Here is a 16,178-nt window from a genome sequence, read left to right as displayed (position 1 = left end):
ACTTGGTTTGTTTTTGACTTTGGTTTATTTAAAAAACAAAAAGCCAAAAAAAAAAAAAAACCAACAAACAAACAACTTTATATACAAAGTCAAACTGAAACCACGGATCATGGAAAGAGGCAAGAATTATGGGAAACGGAAGAGGGCTGGGCCTGAGCCAATACCACATTCTGAACACAAGAGCTAGAGAAAGAAGTGCTGGTTCTTCTGGCAAGTTGGGGGAGGCTGGAACACAGTGTTCTATTGGCAACCTTGACCCAACACAAGTGCTTCCTAGCATGGGCTCCACCACCTAAGGGATACTGGAGCCTACAGGATTCGTGCCGTCTAGAAGAAGGACATTCTTGGCTGTGCCAGGCTCCATACCCATCCCTTGCATTTGTTGGCATTAGACCTTATTCTGGGCTGGAAAAGCCTTTTCCTCCCGTCTTGCTCTAAAGTGGACGAGGACAGGAGACAGCACAAGACTACAAGGGCCCTGGGAGAAATTCCAAGGTTGAGGGCAAAATGACATTCTAGGGGTGCAAAAGATGTTGGATTTAGTTGTAGCTGGAACTGGGGTTCCTTATTCATCCATCCACATAGCACAAACCCCATTCTGATAGCTTGATCACCCCTGCAGAGGCCGAGCACAAAACTCAGCCACCTCTGCTGTGGCTCCCAGGCCCTGCTCCAGCTGCTTTCTGGTACCAAAAAGGCTCTGATGTCATCAGGCTCCATCGCCGACCTCACTAGACAGCCACTCAGTTGCTAGGTGCTGGCTCCTCTTTCTCTACCCAGCTGTCAGCCTGTGTGAGCACATGTAGCAACAGTGAGGATGAGGCTTCTCACATCCTGCCACTAGAGTACAGAGCGCTGGGAGCTAGAGTCTCCAACATCCCAGTGGATGGGGGCCAGCTATCTCCCAGGCCTCTCCATGCATAAACTAGCTCTGCCCTGAACCAAAGGGGAACTATGACAACCCTTTAGCCATCCTACCTTTTCAACCATCCGCTGCATCTCAAGGTGCAATGGGGTCAGGCGCCTGCGGAAATCCTGGAGCTGCCGCTGAAGCTGGTTCTTCTGTCGTTCCGCTGTCCGGGCTGTCTCCTCTGCCTCCAGCAGCCGGGTCCGCAACTCCTGCATCTCTGCTGCCAGTGTCTTATTCGTCACTTCAGTGGCTGAGAAACGGTTATGGCTCTCCTCTGAAAGGTAGGTGAGGACAAGGCCGGAAGGCTCTGCTCAGTCAACTGGAGCATGAAACCAACGCCCAAGCCTGAGGAGTAGTGTCCCCTCGGTCCCTGTGACATCTGCCCTACACTCACCAAGCTTCAGTTCCAGTGTGTGAATCTTGTTCTCCAGGTATAGGCGGCCGCTGTCTTGCTGCTCGGCACGCTGTAACAGACTCCCCACATTGATGAGGCTGCCATTGTGGGGCACCAGGCCTTTGTGCTCTGTGGTAGCAACCCCTGGCTTTGTGCTCTTCCCTGGAGGGGGCAGTAGATCCAGGTTTCCTAGAGGAGGCATCCATGATCTTAGAAGAGAGTAGCCCACCATGGAGGCCCCACTCCCTACAGACCACAGAGCTCAAGACATACCAAAGAGCGTCTCTTCCGGAAGCCCGTCACCCAGCACCTCGGTACGGCTATACTGAAGACTCCGGTACTGGCAGATGCTCTGCGTCACCACTCTACTAACCAGCTGCTTGGCCTATAAAATACACAGCGGGACACCTACTGGCCACACACTTGCCTCAGGGGGACCAGAAGCCAGCAAGAGCTCCGGAAAGGCCCTCCAGAAGGGCAGGTGGGGCAGAAACTACCTGCTCAGCACTGAGCCGGATCCCCAGTGTGAGGAGGACCCGCTCCAAGTCTCGCCGGTGCAAGTAGCCACACCAGTTGGCATCAAAAAACACAAACGCCAGAAGGCAGTCCAGGGGGAGCACAGCTGAGGGATCCAGCTCCTTAGGCTGCAAAGAAAGCAGAGAAACAGGCTTTACAAACGGTTCTCGAGGCTAAAGGCACAGTACATAAGCAGCCTCTCACAGCCAGGGACTGGGCTGGCAGCAACAGGTAGACCTTATAACTGGAGAGCAGGGCTCCAGGCTTCTGTGGGCCTATTTCCAGAAGAACGTGGTATGTCCTCTCATCGGATCCCTCTCTGACCCACCCTGACAGGGAGAGTGAAGTACCCTCCCATGAGTCAAGAACCATGGTTGGTCTCTTGTGTAGGGAAGGGGTCACTGGTAGTCATCCCTCACCCAGGAAGGGCCAAACTTCCCAGCACCAAGGTACAGAAGGAGACAGGGTCTCACCATGTCCTGAAGAGATGAATATTCCATCTCTGACTGGTTTGAGGCCACAGAGCGAACCTCCGTTTCCTCCAGCTTTGCTCCTGCTACAGAAATCCCAAGTTCAACATGTAGCAAGGACGATGGTCTACACTCCTAAGAGCAGTGGTTCTCAACCTGTGGGTAACAACCCCTTTAGGGGGTTGAACGACCCTTTCACAGGGGTCGCCTAGGACCATTAGAAAGCACAGATGTTTACAATTTATAACGATAGCAAAACTGGTTATGAAGTAATAATGAACATAATTTTATGGTTGGGGATCACCACAACATGAGGAACTGTATTTAAGGGCCACAGAATTGGGAAGGCTGAGAACCACTGCCTAAGAGGAAACTACCACAGCCAGCCCCAGAGAGCCACTGCCTCCAGACACACCAAACTCCTCCTCTCCGTCATCCCTCAGAAGCAGCAGGTCTGGGTCCAAGGCCATCTCACAGAGGTCCTCAGCTGCCTCGCCCCGGGGCTTCTCCTCCTCTTCTCCCCCTGAAGAGGGCCGTTTGGGCAGAAGCCCATCTTCCTTCTAGAGAAGCAGACCAAGGTGATGAGGAGGGGCAGGACTCTCATACTAACAGTAGCAGTTGCTAATACTCAGGCATCAGCTGTATGCTGGGTACTATGTGGTCCACCATGTGCTCATGGGTATTGAACCATGCCAGGATTCAGATCACAGGGGTATATCTAGACCCCTGGGGTATTTCTCAGGAGTCAGCCTTAGTTATGGAAGCAATTATGTGTACATGACAATATTTGAACAAGAAGCCAAGCTACATTTTAGAAATGGTTAAAGACCAGTTTGTCCACCTAACCATCAGCCAATCCCAACTCCTAAGCAGTCTGCCTGGCATTTCTATGCTTCCATGACTTATCAGGCATTCCTCCCTCCCTCTTCTGGCCCACTTCACTCACTCTGGGTGTACCACCACTTTCTAGCTCAGTGGCCGCATGCAGGGTTTCACCTTCCTCAGCGCCAACCCACCCCCAACTTTCAAAGAATGGGTACCATAAAGGAGCAATGCAACTGGACATGAAAAGTACCCAGACCAATGCCTAACACACATGAGGACTCGAATCACACTAGGCTACACTGTGTGGCCCTCAGGCCACCCGGGGCTGAGAACAGTACTCACCAGTGGGTTGTCTGACTCGGCAGCTGTGCCCTCATTCTGTACCTCATCCTTGGACACCTTTACCACTTCCTCTTTGACCACATCCTCCTTGGTTGCCTCCTCCTTCTCAGGTTCAGGGGGAGATACAACTTTTTCTGGAAGGCTCAGCAGCATCTTATAAATCCTATAGCCAAAATCCCTCTGCAGCATCTCTAGGAACAGCTCAGCCAGCACCACTACCTGTTGGAAGAGGTGCAGAGACCATGGCATCAGGGAAAAGATGAGGGTGCCGTTATCCTGCCATCACACTCACGGCCTCCCTCCTGCACTTGCCTCAAAAGAGATCCTTTCTTTTGGCCTCCGATCCTCCAGAATCCCATGGAGAGACAGGTTGACACAGCCAGGATGTGCCATCACAGCAGGCTCTAGAGGAGGCGGAGGGGCCTCTGGAACATCAGTGTCCACGTCTTGCTGTGTGGTGGCCTCCGAAGTCTCCATGTTCTGTTTAGAAGTGTCTGCTTGCTCTGCCGGATCAGGGGCCTGTTCAGTAGGCTCTGCTTCCTATGACAATAGCTCAAGTGTGACCTTCAGGGCCCTGAAGTCAAGGCGCCTACTTTTGAGATAGGAGCTCATGTAGCCTAGGCTAACTTCAAATTCACTATAAAGATGATAACACCTGAACTCTGGATCTTCCTGCCTTCACCTCCCCAGAGCTACAATTAGAGGCTTGTGCCACCATCCCCAGCTTTCCTGAATTTTCCTAAGGCCCAGCCTTACCCCCAATGCCTCCTGGGGTTGGGTCGGTGCCTCTGTGGCTTTCTGCTGGCACAGTGCCTCCCACTCCTCCAAAGTGGGCATGATGGTCCACACGTCTGGCAGGTATACCACTACTGTGTGTAACCGCCGGGGCGGCCCTGGCTGTAAGTACTGAAACTCAGCAAATCGCCACCTGTTCACAGCAAAAGGAAAAGAAAGTCCCCAGTTGTGACAGAGTCAAGGGTGTCCCACTCACAGACAAGTACCTCTGTTTCCAATCAGCACTCCATGCTCACATGCTTCATGCCAAGCCATGAGTACAAACATAAAGCCATACGCCAAAGCCTCAGTGGTTAGGCAACAAGGAGACGTAGTAAGCAGACAGCACATAGGAGCACTAGGGCATTCGGGAGTATTGGGCGTGGCTTGGGGGTGAGCTGCCATCAGCGCTCGAGGCCCCAGGCTCTCAGTCATCTATAAGCAGTTAGGGGTGGGCAGGCATGAGCTTTGGCAGGAGAGAACCCAGAGGGCAGAAGCCAGATTCCTGACACCCCACAGCGAGCTGGCCACATGGGGAAGGCCACTCACCATTTGGTGCAGGTGCTCAAGTCAATGCCAGTCTGGGCTTGTGCACAGCGGATGGCTGTGCGCACCAGCACCTGCGGGTCTGCCTGGGGGTCGAGGCCATCCAGGGAAGGAGACCACTCACCCCCAACCAGCACTGCCTCTTCTTCTTTCCGGCCCAGCAAAAACTGCAGAGAGATTGGGGATAACGAGACATGGCCTGGGTCTCCCATAGTGAGGCACGGCTACTGCCCATCAGGATTTTAGACAGACAGTAAGGAGTAGTTAAGGCCACCACCTGGGGCTCTAAAGCCATTCACTCAAACCAGCCACCTGACTCCTCTTTGGAGGGGGCATCTCTGAACTATATTATCCTCGTGTATGAAGTGAGGGGCCCTTCAGCTCTGAAACACCGAGTTTCTGCGTTAATGTTCCGGAGCCTAGCTGCTAAAAAAAATAGTGGCAAACAGACCAGCCAGCACATCTTGCTTCCTGTAAGCCAGCTCTTACCTTTAGCTGCTTCAAAGGATGCTCTGGCGTCTCCCGGGGCTCAGCCATGTCATCCACAAACAGCATGCAGCAACGATAGAACTCCTCCAGGCCCGGGGAGGAGAGGAGCAGCACCTATGCAGAGGACAAGGTGCTCAGCCACACTGTCCCAGCATGGGGATGGTCACAGGAGCCCAGGCAACTGACCTTGGAACTGTAAGTGGGGTCACTGTCCGCAGGGCTGGGCTCAGCACCAGTGTCTGGAGCTGCCTCCTTCTCTGAAGAGACCTGAATCCGACTTGGGTGGTGGAGGGAAAAGGGCTGGCTCAGAGGGAAGGCTGACAGCCAACTCAAGTGAACGGAAAGAAAATCCGAGGGGACCAGGAGGCTGCGGTAACGTCGCTGGAGTTCTAGGAAGTCACAGACAGGACTGCAGGAAGACAGCAAGGGAACCCACTGAGCAAACACGCAGAATTAAAGAGACAGCTCAGAGATTAGAGCACCTGCTCTTCTTACAGTGGGTTTGGCTCTCAAAACCTGCCGGGCAGCTCACAACTCTCTTTAATTCCAATTCCAGGGAATCTGACCCCCCTCTTCTGATCTCCATGAGCACCAAGCATGCATGTGGTACACTTGCATACATGTAGGCAAACACTCATACACATAAACATTTAAAAACATTTTTAACAAAACTGCAGGGCCAACAGAATGGTTTACAGTGGATTAAGGCATGTGCTGTGCAAGCCTGTTAATCCTTGAAACCCATGGAAAGGTGGAAGGAGAGAACCAACTTCACAAGATGTCCTCTGACTCACATTATGGGCTGGCAGGCATGTATGCCACCCTGTGATACATCGACACAATGAATGAATGAATGAATGAATGAATGAAACTGCAAAGACTACAATAGCACTTTATTCTGTTTGAGAAATAAAGACCCTAATAAGGCGGCTCCCCAGTGGTGAGGATAAACCCCACATGACTGCTTGATTCATAAATTTCCTATAGCAAAGAAGTCAAATTGGGAAAGGAAGGGGAAAAAAAATCACAATGCATGATACAGAGATGATCATGATCTTTTATTTTTTAAGGATTTATTTTAATTATGTGTATTTGTGTATAGGTAAGTGCACATCTGTGCAGGCTTCCGCAGAGACCAGAGGCATCAGAGTCCTCTACAGCTGGAGCTGCAGGCAGTTGTGAATTGTCTCACATGGATGCTGAGAGCTAAACTCATGTCCTCTAGAAGAAGAGTATGGACACTTAACCACTGAGCCATCGCTCAGTTGTTTAAAGACATGGTCATGGTCTTAATCAACAATTCACTAAGTAGTAACAAAAAGCTTACCTGCCTAGGAAAAAACTGGTGAAACCTGACAAGTCTGTCCCAGAAAAATAAACACATGCAACATCAAAGCCTGTGAAGAGGTTCCTGCAAGATGACTGGACAGGGAAAGACCAAACCTGCCACCTGAGTTCAGTCCCTCGACCCTCTGACCTCTACTCAGGAGCCACACAATGAACACACACGAAAAGTTATAAATAAATGTAAAACTTTTGTTTTAAAGAGTGTCAAACTCACTTCTAATTAGAAATGCAAATGAAAGTCAAGTGGTGGTGGCCCATGTCTTTAATCCCAGCACTTGGGAGGCAGAGACAGATAGATCTGTGAGCTCAAGCCCAGCCTGGTCTACAAAGAGAATTCCAGGATAGCCAGGGTTACACAGAGAAACCCTGTCTAGAGGGAAAAAAATAAAAAAACAAAGACAAAGAAAAAAGAAATGCAAATGAGAACATCACTTTTCATCAGTGAAATTATAAGGAAAGTTATATGAAGGCTGGGCTGTGGTGGCCCACATCCTTAATCCCAGCTCTTAGGAGGCAGAAGCAGCAGGTCTCTGAGTTCGAGGCAGGCCTATTCTACAGAGAGAGCTCCAGGACAGCCCATGTTGTTACACAGAGAAACCCTGTCTTCAAAAACAACAAAACAAAGAAAAGGTGTATGAAAACAGTGTTGGCAGAGGCACAGGGTACAAGCACACGATGGTGACAGTGTAAGTGGGTACAGCCTCTGAAAGAGAATTGGTGGTAGCTACCAAAGTTGAAAACCAGGCCATGTATGGCAGTATGTGTCTTTAATTAAAAAAAAAAAAAAAAAAAAAAAAAAAAAAAAAAATGCTGGCATGGTGGCTCACTTCTGCAATACCAGTGCTGAAGAGGGGAACAGGCAGCTCCAGAACAACTGAGCCTGCGTGGAGGGGAAGTCCCAAGCCAGTAAGTGACCCTGTGTCCAAAAACAAACCGCTAGATAGGACCTGAGGAATGATATCTGAAGTTGTGCTCTGGCCTCCACCCATGCATCCAAAATGTATAAGCACCCACACACATGAACAAATGTGCAGACACACATGAACAAGACTGACTAATATGCATTAACCCAGAACCTGCTTGAAGATGCATGAAGTGAAGAACGGAGCAGCGAGCCCTGTGCGGCAGGTTCCCATGAGTTGCTTGGTTGGTTAGTTTTAGAAGAGACCACTGGACTACACGTTTCTCATGCACCCTAACAGACCACATCTCATTTACGCTAGAAACCATCGATTGTGCAGCGCTAAGGGCCTTTCCCAGCCTTCACTCACCTGTCCACAGTATAAGGAGTGAGATGAACCCGGTAAGGAGGCAGGTCATGCCGAGGTTTCTTAGCACCCCAAGGCTCTCCACCAGCCCGCTGTTTGCGTTTCTTTGAGTCATAGTCATCACTGGAGGTTGATCCATCACCAGAAATAAGAAACCATATTGTGACACATGTATTCAGTACATAAAGAACTAGAAAATACCTGAATCAAAATTAAGAAGTAAATACAACCAGCCTGGTCTACATAGAGTGAGTTCCAGGACAGTCAGAGTTACACAAAGAAACCCTATCTTGAAAAACCAAAAACAAAAAAAAACAAAAGAAAGAAATGAATACAAGTAGTGGCTAACTCAGTGGTAGAAAATTTGCTTAACCTGTGGAGGCCCTGGGTTCAAGTCCAGCACCACACATACAAGAAGAAGCCATGCTAGCAAATATGTGAGACATTAAAATAGGTATGAAAAGGCTACAATTTTAAGAAAAAAAGGAACAGATTTAAAATAATGAAGAGCAAACCAAAGAGATGGTTCAGCAGGTAAGGGTACTTACCGAGGAGCTTGGTGACCTAAATTTGATACCAAAACCCCCACAGTAGGAAGAAAGACCCAATCTCTGCAAGGTGTCTGATCTCTACACATAAAAACTCAAATAAATGAATGGGAAATTTTTAATAGTTTAAATACTGGGGCTAGAGACATGCTCTAGGACCTTTACCTGTTGAGCACCTGTAGGCTCTGTGTTTTAGGGTTCTTATTATGTTTTATGTGTATGCACACACAAGCATGCCACAATACACATGTTAAAATTGGTTCTCTCCAACTATTTGGGTTCCAGGGATCAAATTCAGGTCATCAGGTTTGGTGGCTGGTGGGTTTCCCTGCTGAGCCATCTCTCCAAGCCATGTTTTAGGATTTTTAAGACATTCTTCTACTCTGTAGCCCAGGCTTCTCTCAAACTTACTCTGTAGCCCAGGCTAGCCTTGAACTCATGGCCATCAATCCTCTAGTCTGTGCCTCCCAGATGTTGGGAATAAGAGTATGTACCATCACCCCTGACTTAAAATTATTTTATTTTTGTTTTTCAACTCTGGGTTTCTTTCTTTGGTCCAGGGTGTCCTAGAACTAGCTCTGTAGATCAGGCTGGCCTCAAACTCACAGAGATCCACTTGCCTCTGCCTCCCAAGTGCCGGAATTAAAAGTGGCATGATAACACCCAACTAATTTTTTTAATAATAAAAATATTTTTAATTACATAAAAGGGGGGGTGCACTATTGCTCCAGTAATTCCATCCTTGAGAAACTATCCCAAGAAAGTGGGAGGGGTGCACTATTATGCAAAAATACCAAGCCATGCAATGGAGTACATGCATCCCCCCGACAACTGAATTTAGTGGCTACAGTAATGATTCAGTCACTAAGGCAGTCACAAAGATGGTGCTTCAAGAGTTCTAGTTCTCAGTGCTGTAGGCACTAGGAAGGGGCACTTGCTCAAGTAAATAACCCACCCATGAAATGTAAGCAACCCTAAGTAATGTAATAAGCCAAAGAAAGCTATAAAAGTAGAATCAGGATAGAGTTAGTTTTCTATGGGGGTAAAGCTCCCCAGTAGGTTGCCCATGCTCTAGTGGATGATCCCACACCCGTAAGCAGTATGCTTGTGATACATTGTAAACATATATGAAACTGCCAGAGAAAATTTGAGATATTCCAAAAAAAAAATTATAATAATAATGGGAAGAAAGGGTTCAAGGCAGAGAAGCTAATGGGAGGATGTAATCAACGTGCATTTTAGTTATTTGAGAAGTGTGAAAGAATTAACTTAAAGATGAGCATGCTAGATTTGGGAAAATAGCTACACACAAATACCTTGAACTCTGAGATGAAAATCATAGACAATACACTTGTACACAGAAACTAAAAGGATTCCAGAAAGATGAAACAGGAACCATTTCCCTATGCAAAGATCACTTCCCAACTCTCTAATACCTCCCTGTCAACAATAAGAAAGCTTCAAAGGCTAGGCCTGTACCTCAGTGCTACTAGTCTGTTTTTCTTTGGTTCTGAGATAAGGTTTTATGTAACTTGGGCAGGCCTTGAACCCCTAACCATCTGTGACTACAGAGACAACAGGAAATATGTTAGTGGTGGAAGCTGCAGAATTCTGGCCTGTCTGGCCCTCAAATGCTCATTAGAGAAGTCCAGTGGCCACATTATTCCCTGCATCCCAGAGCTGAGAGTTTAACATAAAGCCAGGCTTCCAGGCAAACCAACCATATGGTCAGATCCTTTATAAATTGGCAGTTTTCCTCAGTGACTAATTCCTGCTGCCCCTCTTCCTACTTGGCACATTCGCACTTCTGACAGGCAGTAGAGCCCTCTCCCAGGATGATACCTCCTTCTCCAAAAGCTGTAACCCTGAAGCACCTTGGCAGGTAATACCCTGCAGGTGGTGCACCAGGGCCTGGCAGTCAATCGCCAGCACACCGCTGGAATTTAAACTGAAAGCAGCAAGCCCGCAGTCATCGGTTTCCAACCAGGTCATACAAACCCTCAAAGTCCACACTACCATCCTGTACTAAAGGCTTTCATAAGCTCACACAATGGCGAAAGGGAAGGTCCTTGCAAACTGAAGACCAGGAAGGTGCACTAGACAAGCTGATAGGTGCAAGCCACATACAAGTCTGGAGATGGAGAAGGGAACAAAGAGTTTCAGTAGTGGAGATGATGTGAACAATCCTAGACAAAGCTGCATAGGCTCCACAGCAGCTTTTCCCAGAGAACAAATGCCAGCTTCCACATGGGGACTGGCTACATTTCCTCCCCTCAGTTTCCTCGGTTATGCCATGCTTATTCCAAGTGTTTGCCACGGACTGCTTTTTAGCTCTTACCAGCATGTGGGAAACAGGGTGGTATCCTTCCTGTACCACCTTATTTCAAAGAAAATCACAGCATGAGGGGACTTTGTACAATGATCTTACTGAGGAAAAGGTACTACGAGATCAAAAATGTGTAGTCAAATTCCAGGTGGTGGTGGCACACGCCTTTAGTCCCAGCATTCAGGAGGCAGAGGAAGGCAGATCTCTATGAGTTTGAGGCCAGCTTGATCTACAGAGCAAGTCCCAGGACCACTAGGTCTAAACACAGTGAAACTCTGTCTTGAAAACAAACAAACAAATGTCAAGATTCTGACACTTCAATCTAACTCAGTTTCACTTTAAGATTTTTATTAAAACACATAGCAAGGCAACAAGGAGATAAAGGTAAAATAGATATAAAAAGGGCAGATAATACTACTTGTTGAAATCGGGTAATAACTTGAAGATTCATTTTCTCTTTCCATTTCCTTTGCATATATTGAATATTCTATTATAAGAAGCTGCTCAAGGACAGTAAAACAAAAAGGAGATGTGAACTTAAAACACACTGAGCATGCTTCTGGAAACTCCCCAAACTTGCAGATGGTAAAGGACCACAGGACATCTCAAGGGCCTGAATCAACCATCCTTACTCCATAATAAGATCAAGAAAGCTATGCACCCAAGACAAAGCCTGAACTTTGGAATATGCTGCAGCTTGTGTTGCAAAGCACTGTTACACAAAATATACTTCAAAGAAGCCATGTTAAATTAGGAACTAAAACATTCTGCAACATTCCTTTCTTTGATGTTACTATTTTCCTGTAACAATTCTTGTAACAATTCTTGTATCTCTATGTTAAAGACTGGAAACAAAAGGGAAATTATTTTTTTAAGTATCTGGAGCCAAGGCAATGGCTCAGTGGGTAAAGGCCCTTGCTACACATGAGGATTCCCAAAACCCAAGTCAAAGCTGGGTGTGGTGACATGGTCTGTAATTCCAGCACTGGAAAGGGGCAGACAGGAGGATCTCTAGACCTTGCTAGTCAGTCAGCCTAGCCAAAATGGCAAGCTCCAGTGAGACAGTCTCTAACACAAGCAAAAACCAACAGAGTATGCTGACCATCAGCCTCCTGGCTCTACATACACCTGTCCACACCTCAATACAAATTCATAGGAAAACACGCAATCTCACACCCAAAATACTAATACAAAAAAAAAAAAAAAAAAATGCATAAGCAAGCTAGGTAGTGTCACCTGCGAGCCCAGCACATGGATGTAGAATAATACCCAGCACTAGGCAGGCAAGCAAAACCATGAAAACAAAGTGACATTTTGAAATACAAACTTACTAAATCTCAGCTTTGCTGAGGTAGTGTAAACTGTTGTTGCATGTGTGTCTGCCTTTCAAAGAAAAGGGACTATTAGGCTCTATCTATGCACAGAAAAAGATGTTAGTGTCAACAGTTGTCAAACGTGGACCATGGCTCTGAGAGGGGAATGAAATGAACTATCGAGCCTGATCATCCTCTTACCTTCGGCTCTGGTCCAGTCTTCCATGAGGACCCCGAGCAGGAAATCTGTTCAGGTGGCTCAGATGAAGTGTGTGGGATGTCTGGAAGAGACTCAGAGCTGAAGAAAGGAAATGGCCAGTGATTCAAAAGCCCTAAAGCCCCATGCAACTTCCTCCTCCTCTTCCTGGGTCCAGATGTACCCCCTTCTGTCCTGAGAGCATCTATGTTAAAGTAAAAAGTCCTTCCCTCAAAAGTACCCCACAAAGCCACACCCCAACATGCATGCCACCTGTACTCACGCTTCTGAGGGAAAAGCGGGGGAATTCGGTGAGGCTGAAAGATTAACTGGGGTTGAGCTCCCAGGATCCCTTGCTTCTGGCCCAGAGCTGCCACATGCAGAAGGGGGGGTGCTGGAGACTTCAGTAAGGGCTGAAAGAAAATAGCCACGAAGTTCAGGGGACCCCAGCCTTGATACCATGGAAAGACAGACATCCCATCCCCTCAAAAGGAGAAAGGGTTATGCCCGGAAGTCAGGGTACAGGGCCCTCCTCTCTCCCACCCCTTTTCAGTGCACATGCTAAGAGAGATAAATACCTGATTGGAGAGTGTCTGCACCTTGACAGCATTCCAGGGCACTGCCTGGCCTGGGTTATATGCAGCTTTCACCAGCACCTTCTCGCCCAGCTGGGGTAGCCGGCCCTTCACCACACTGCCAGCACACAAACCAGGAGGCCCCATCAGGAGGGCCCTGGTAAAAGCTACCCTGACTGCCCCAGGAAGCCCTTCCCATCGAGATTTCTCACCTTGCAGTAAAATAACAAAGCAATGGCCCTAAAGAGCGGACCCGCCAGCATGGAGACAGGACTGAATCCAACAACCACTCCCAGTAAAGATGAGCCTCAAGCCTACCTTAGCTGAAAAAAGACTTCTTCGTCTACCACCCCAAAGTAGTCGTGCAAGCTGGTAACAATGCCAGTGAAGACCCGCTGTTTCTCCCCACCCTGCAAGAGGGGACAGCAGGTCAAAAGCAAAGGAAGCCACAGGGACAACGTCAGGCTCTGCCACTAGGGCCTCTTCTCTAGGCATGAGGGCCCTGGCTCATGGTGTTACAGGAAACCTCACATAGTGGACACAACCCATCTATGAAGAGGGGAGAAGCCAATTCTTCACTTTCATGCTTCTGGAATGTTCAGTTCTTTAATCCCAAAAGGCACCAGGAGATCTCTCTAGGGCCCAGATACTAAAAACTCCCCAGTCTAAAAGATGCCTAAGTTCCCCAACACTGGTTCACTACCAGGAAACAAAAACAAACAAAAAACCCAGGGATGATGACCCCTGTAACACAAGAAGCATCACACACCAGATATCCAAACACACTAGGGTGGCCCCAAGCAGAAACTCACTGGAAAGGGGACCCGACGTACCTGAAGGTGCCTTGCATTTTGGGACAGGTCTGTGGCCACAGGAGGAGTAAGCAAACCAGGAGGAGGACCCAAAAGAGATGTTGAAGCCGAGCCTAGGAGACAGAGAAGCAGCCTCCAGAAACTGAACCCTACCACCCTAAGCCTTAGTGACAGCAGAGGATCCTGTAAACCCAGAGGTCAAAGTGGCTCCAACCAGCTCCTCAGACATTCAGGGAAACACCCAAGAAGCAAATTTTTGGAAACTGAGTCCAAAGTGCAGACGATTAAGGAAGGTAAGCACCTGAGAAGTTTCGTCCCCCTGGAAGTGGGTTGATCCTCTGGCGCTTAAACTGGGACATTGGGAATGCTGTCCTTTCAAGGTCTTGGGAAACCTTCAATCAAAAAAGAAAGACATTAACAGCTCAAATGGAAAACTTACATCTATTACCTGAAAAAATGTTAATGAAGTAAAGCTTTTAAGGTGAGGAGGTGGGTCCTAAAATGGAGGAATGGAGAGGATGTAGAGGAAATGAAATGGGTAATTACATTACTCCAGTTTGATCTCACAATAACCTAATGGTAGGCGCTAGTGACATGCTGGTTTACAGACAACGAAACTGGAGCTTTGATATCAGGAGACTTGCCCAAGGCCACAAAACCAGGTAGTGACAGAGCAGGACTCACACCCAAGTCTCCCAACAACTTAGCACTCCTTTCACTATGCCATTGGCACCCTTAGAGGCTGGCGGAGTGAGGGGCTGGAAGAGCTCCGATGACATTCATTCATTCAAAAACATCCGCCAAAACACTCCACGCAGGGCCCGGAAAAAATGGAGGTGCGAGTAGCGAGAGATGATGCGGGCCCTCTCCCCGGAAGCCCGCCCGTCCTCTCCGACCGGCTGGTGGGAAGGGAGCTGTCCAGCCTGCCTCGCCAAGGGGCCTGCCAGCCGCTCCCTCCTCCTAGGTCCCGACCCTCGGCTCCGGCCTCTGCAGCCGCCTGCGCAGAGCCTTCCGGGCCGAGCCACCGAGAGGCCACCGTGGGAGGACCACGGCGCGAGGTTTCTCCTCCTCCCGCCCGCCCCCAGGGCCGAGGCCGTTGCCAGGGAGACGGAGCTTGCAGTCCGGAGGGGGGCTCGGCTCTTTCGGAGACTGGCACATCTTCGCAGATCGGACCCCTACAGCCTCGCCACCCGAGAGAGACGGAGAGGCAGAGGCTCAGCAGGAGGCCCCAAACCCACCTGCGGGCCAGGGCCACGACACCAGGGGGACAAAGACACCCGGAACCACCGCAGCCGCTGCTGCCACCACCACCGGAAACGCCTCTCCGGAAGAGCGACCACTGGTCGGAAGCTGCCACTCTCCCGGATATGGTACCTCCCTCTTCTCCATCGACCTCTCCCTTCCCCCCACGCCAGCCAGCCATCCCGCTCCAACTGTGGAACGGAAGTGCGCCTTCCCAGATCTGATAATGCATTTGGAAACCGAACTCAGTGGTGTCCTTGCTCTAGTGTCCCATTAGAAAAGTAGGCTTCAGAGCATTGGTTCCTAGTTTCAAGGTGACTGGAACTGGACCCCTCCCTCAAATACAAGGAAGGGACTACTACTCACACACCTGCTTTACGCTACCAACCCCCAAAACTACAGCAACAAAAGAAGCAGCACCTCATTGACTGGAGGAGGAGCATGCCTACTCAGGGGCTATTTCAAGCAGATATTCTTCTGTCTGACATAAGCCAATGACCCACATCCCTATCCCTGCCCTTCTAATGACAGCACTACCAGCAAGGGCTAAGTGTATCAGAAATCCATGCCCAAAATCTCACATATGGAATGTACTAGATCTCAGTGAAATGACTTACTCAAAATTCTTGCCAGAAATCAGGTTGCCACCCTCCCTTAACCTCTGACCCTCCTCCCATCATCATTCCACTCCTGTCTGACCCTGGCAGCACACTTTTCTATCCACTTAACAGTCACAGCACACACTGAGAGAGTTTAGTGTTACTTTATCCTCCTAACAAGCTCATGAGGTAGGTAAGGCAGGCATCATCCCAAGTAGGAAGCTATGGCTCACAAATTAAGTGATGTTGCCATAGTCTAAATTCCAGGAGAGAACACAGCAACTTAGAATTGACCTTGACGTTATTTGCTATTCTCCACATTGTACTTCAGCTTCCCCGCATTGCTCTTTCAGTCTTCAGAGGCCATGCTCCAGGGCCGAGACTCAATACAAAGTTCCCCAAGACAGTATTGCTCTCTGTTGCAGGGCTGCCGTCTCAGGTATGAGGAAGAAATTAGAAATCCACATCAGTCACTGTCCATTATGGAACGAAGATCAGTGCTGTCCTTCCACAGTTACACACAAAGCACCAACCCTTTGAATACATGATTCCGTCAGATGACTGAATCCAGGTAGTCAACAGTCCAACAAAGATTGCATAAACATACATCTGCTACACGCTGGCACATTACCATACTAAGCACGCTCTGTGAGCACCTGATAAACATGTCCGTTCACATTGCCTGG

General features: G+C 48.6%; 2 protein-coding genes across 2 annotated transcripts in view; one reads left to right on the top strand and one right to left on the bottom strand.

Annotated features, from left to right (window-relative positions):
- Reep4 (receptor accessory protein 4) overlaps positions 1–16,178 on the top strand; it is an 816,909-nt gene that overhangs the window by 449,510 nt on the left and 351,221 nt on the right. The window lies entirely within an intron of this gene.
- Ccar2 (cell cycle and apoptosis regulator 2) lies at positions 7–15,032 on the bottom strand. Its single transcript, XM_051195421.1, has 21 exons — positions 14,890–15,032; positions 13,953–14,043; positions 13,673–13,764; positions 13,158–13,249; positions 12,843–12,957; positions 12,548–12,677; positions 12,270–12,366; positions 7,885–8,004; positions 5,453–5,675; positions 5,267–5,380; positions 4,781–4,944; positions 4,214–4,385; positions 3,766–3,997; positions 3,458–3,672; positions 2,706–2,850; positions 2,294–2,376; positions 1,802–1,948; positions 1,578–1,689; positions 1,305–1,493; positions 979–1,184; positions 7–788 (listed from the first exon to the last, which is right to left on the bottom strand). Exons 2-21 carry the CDS (start codon positions 14,008–14,010, stop codon positions 744–746), a joined length of 2,751 nt encoding a protein of 916 aa, XP_051051378.1. The 5' UTR covers positions 14,011–14,043; positions 14,890–15,032; the 3' UTR covers positions 7–743.

Source organism: Phodopus roborovskii, unplaced genomic scaffold (assembly GCF_943737965.1).
Source record: "Phodopus roborovskii unplaced genomic scaffold, PHOROB, whole genome shotgun sequence".
Classification (NCBI taxonomy): Eukaryota; Metazoa; Chordata; class Mammalia; order Rodentia; family Cricetidae; genus Phodopus; species Phodopus roborovskii.
This window is presented reverse-complemented; position numbering and strand designations above follow the sequence as displayed.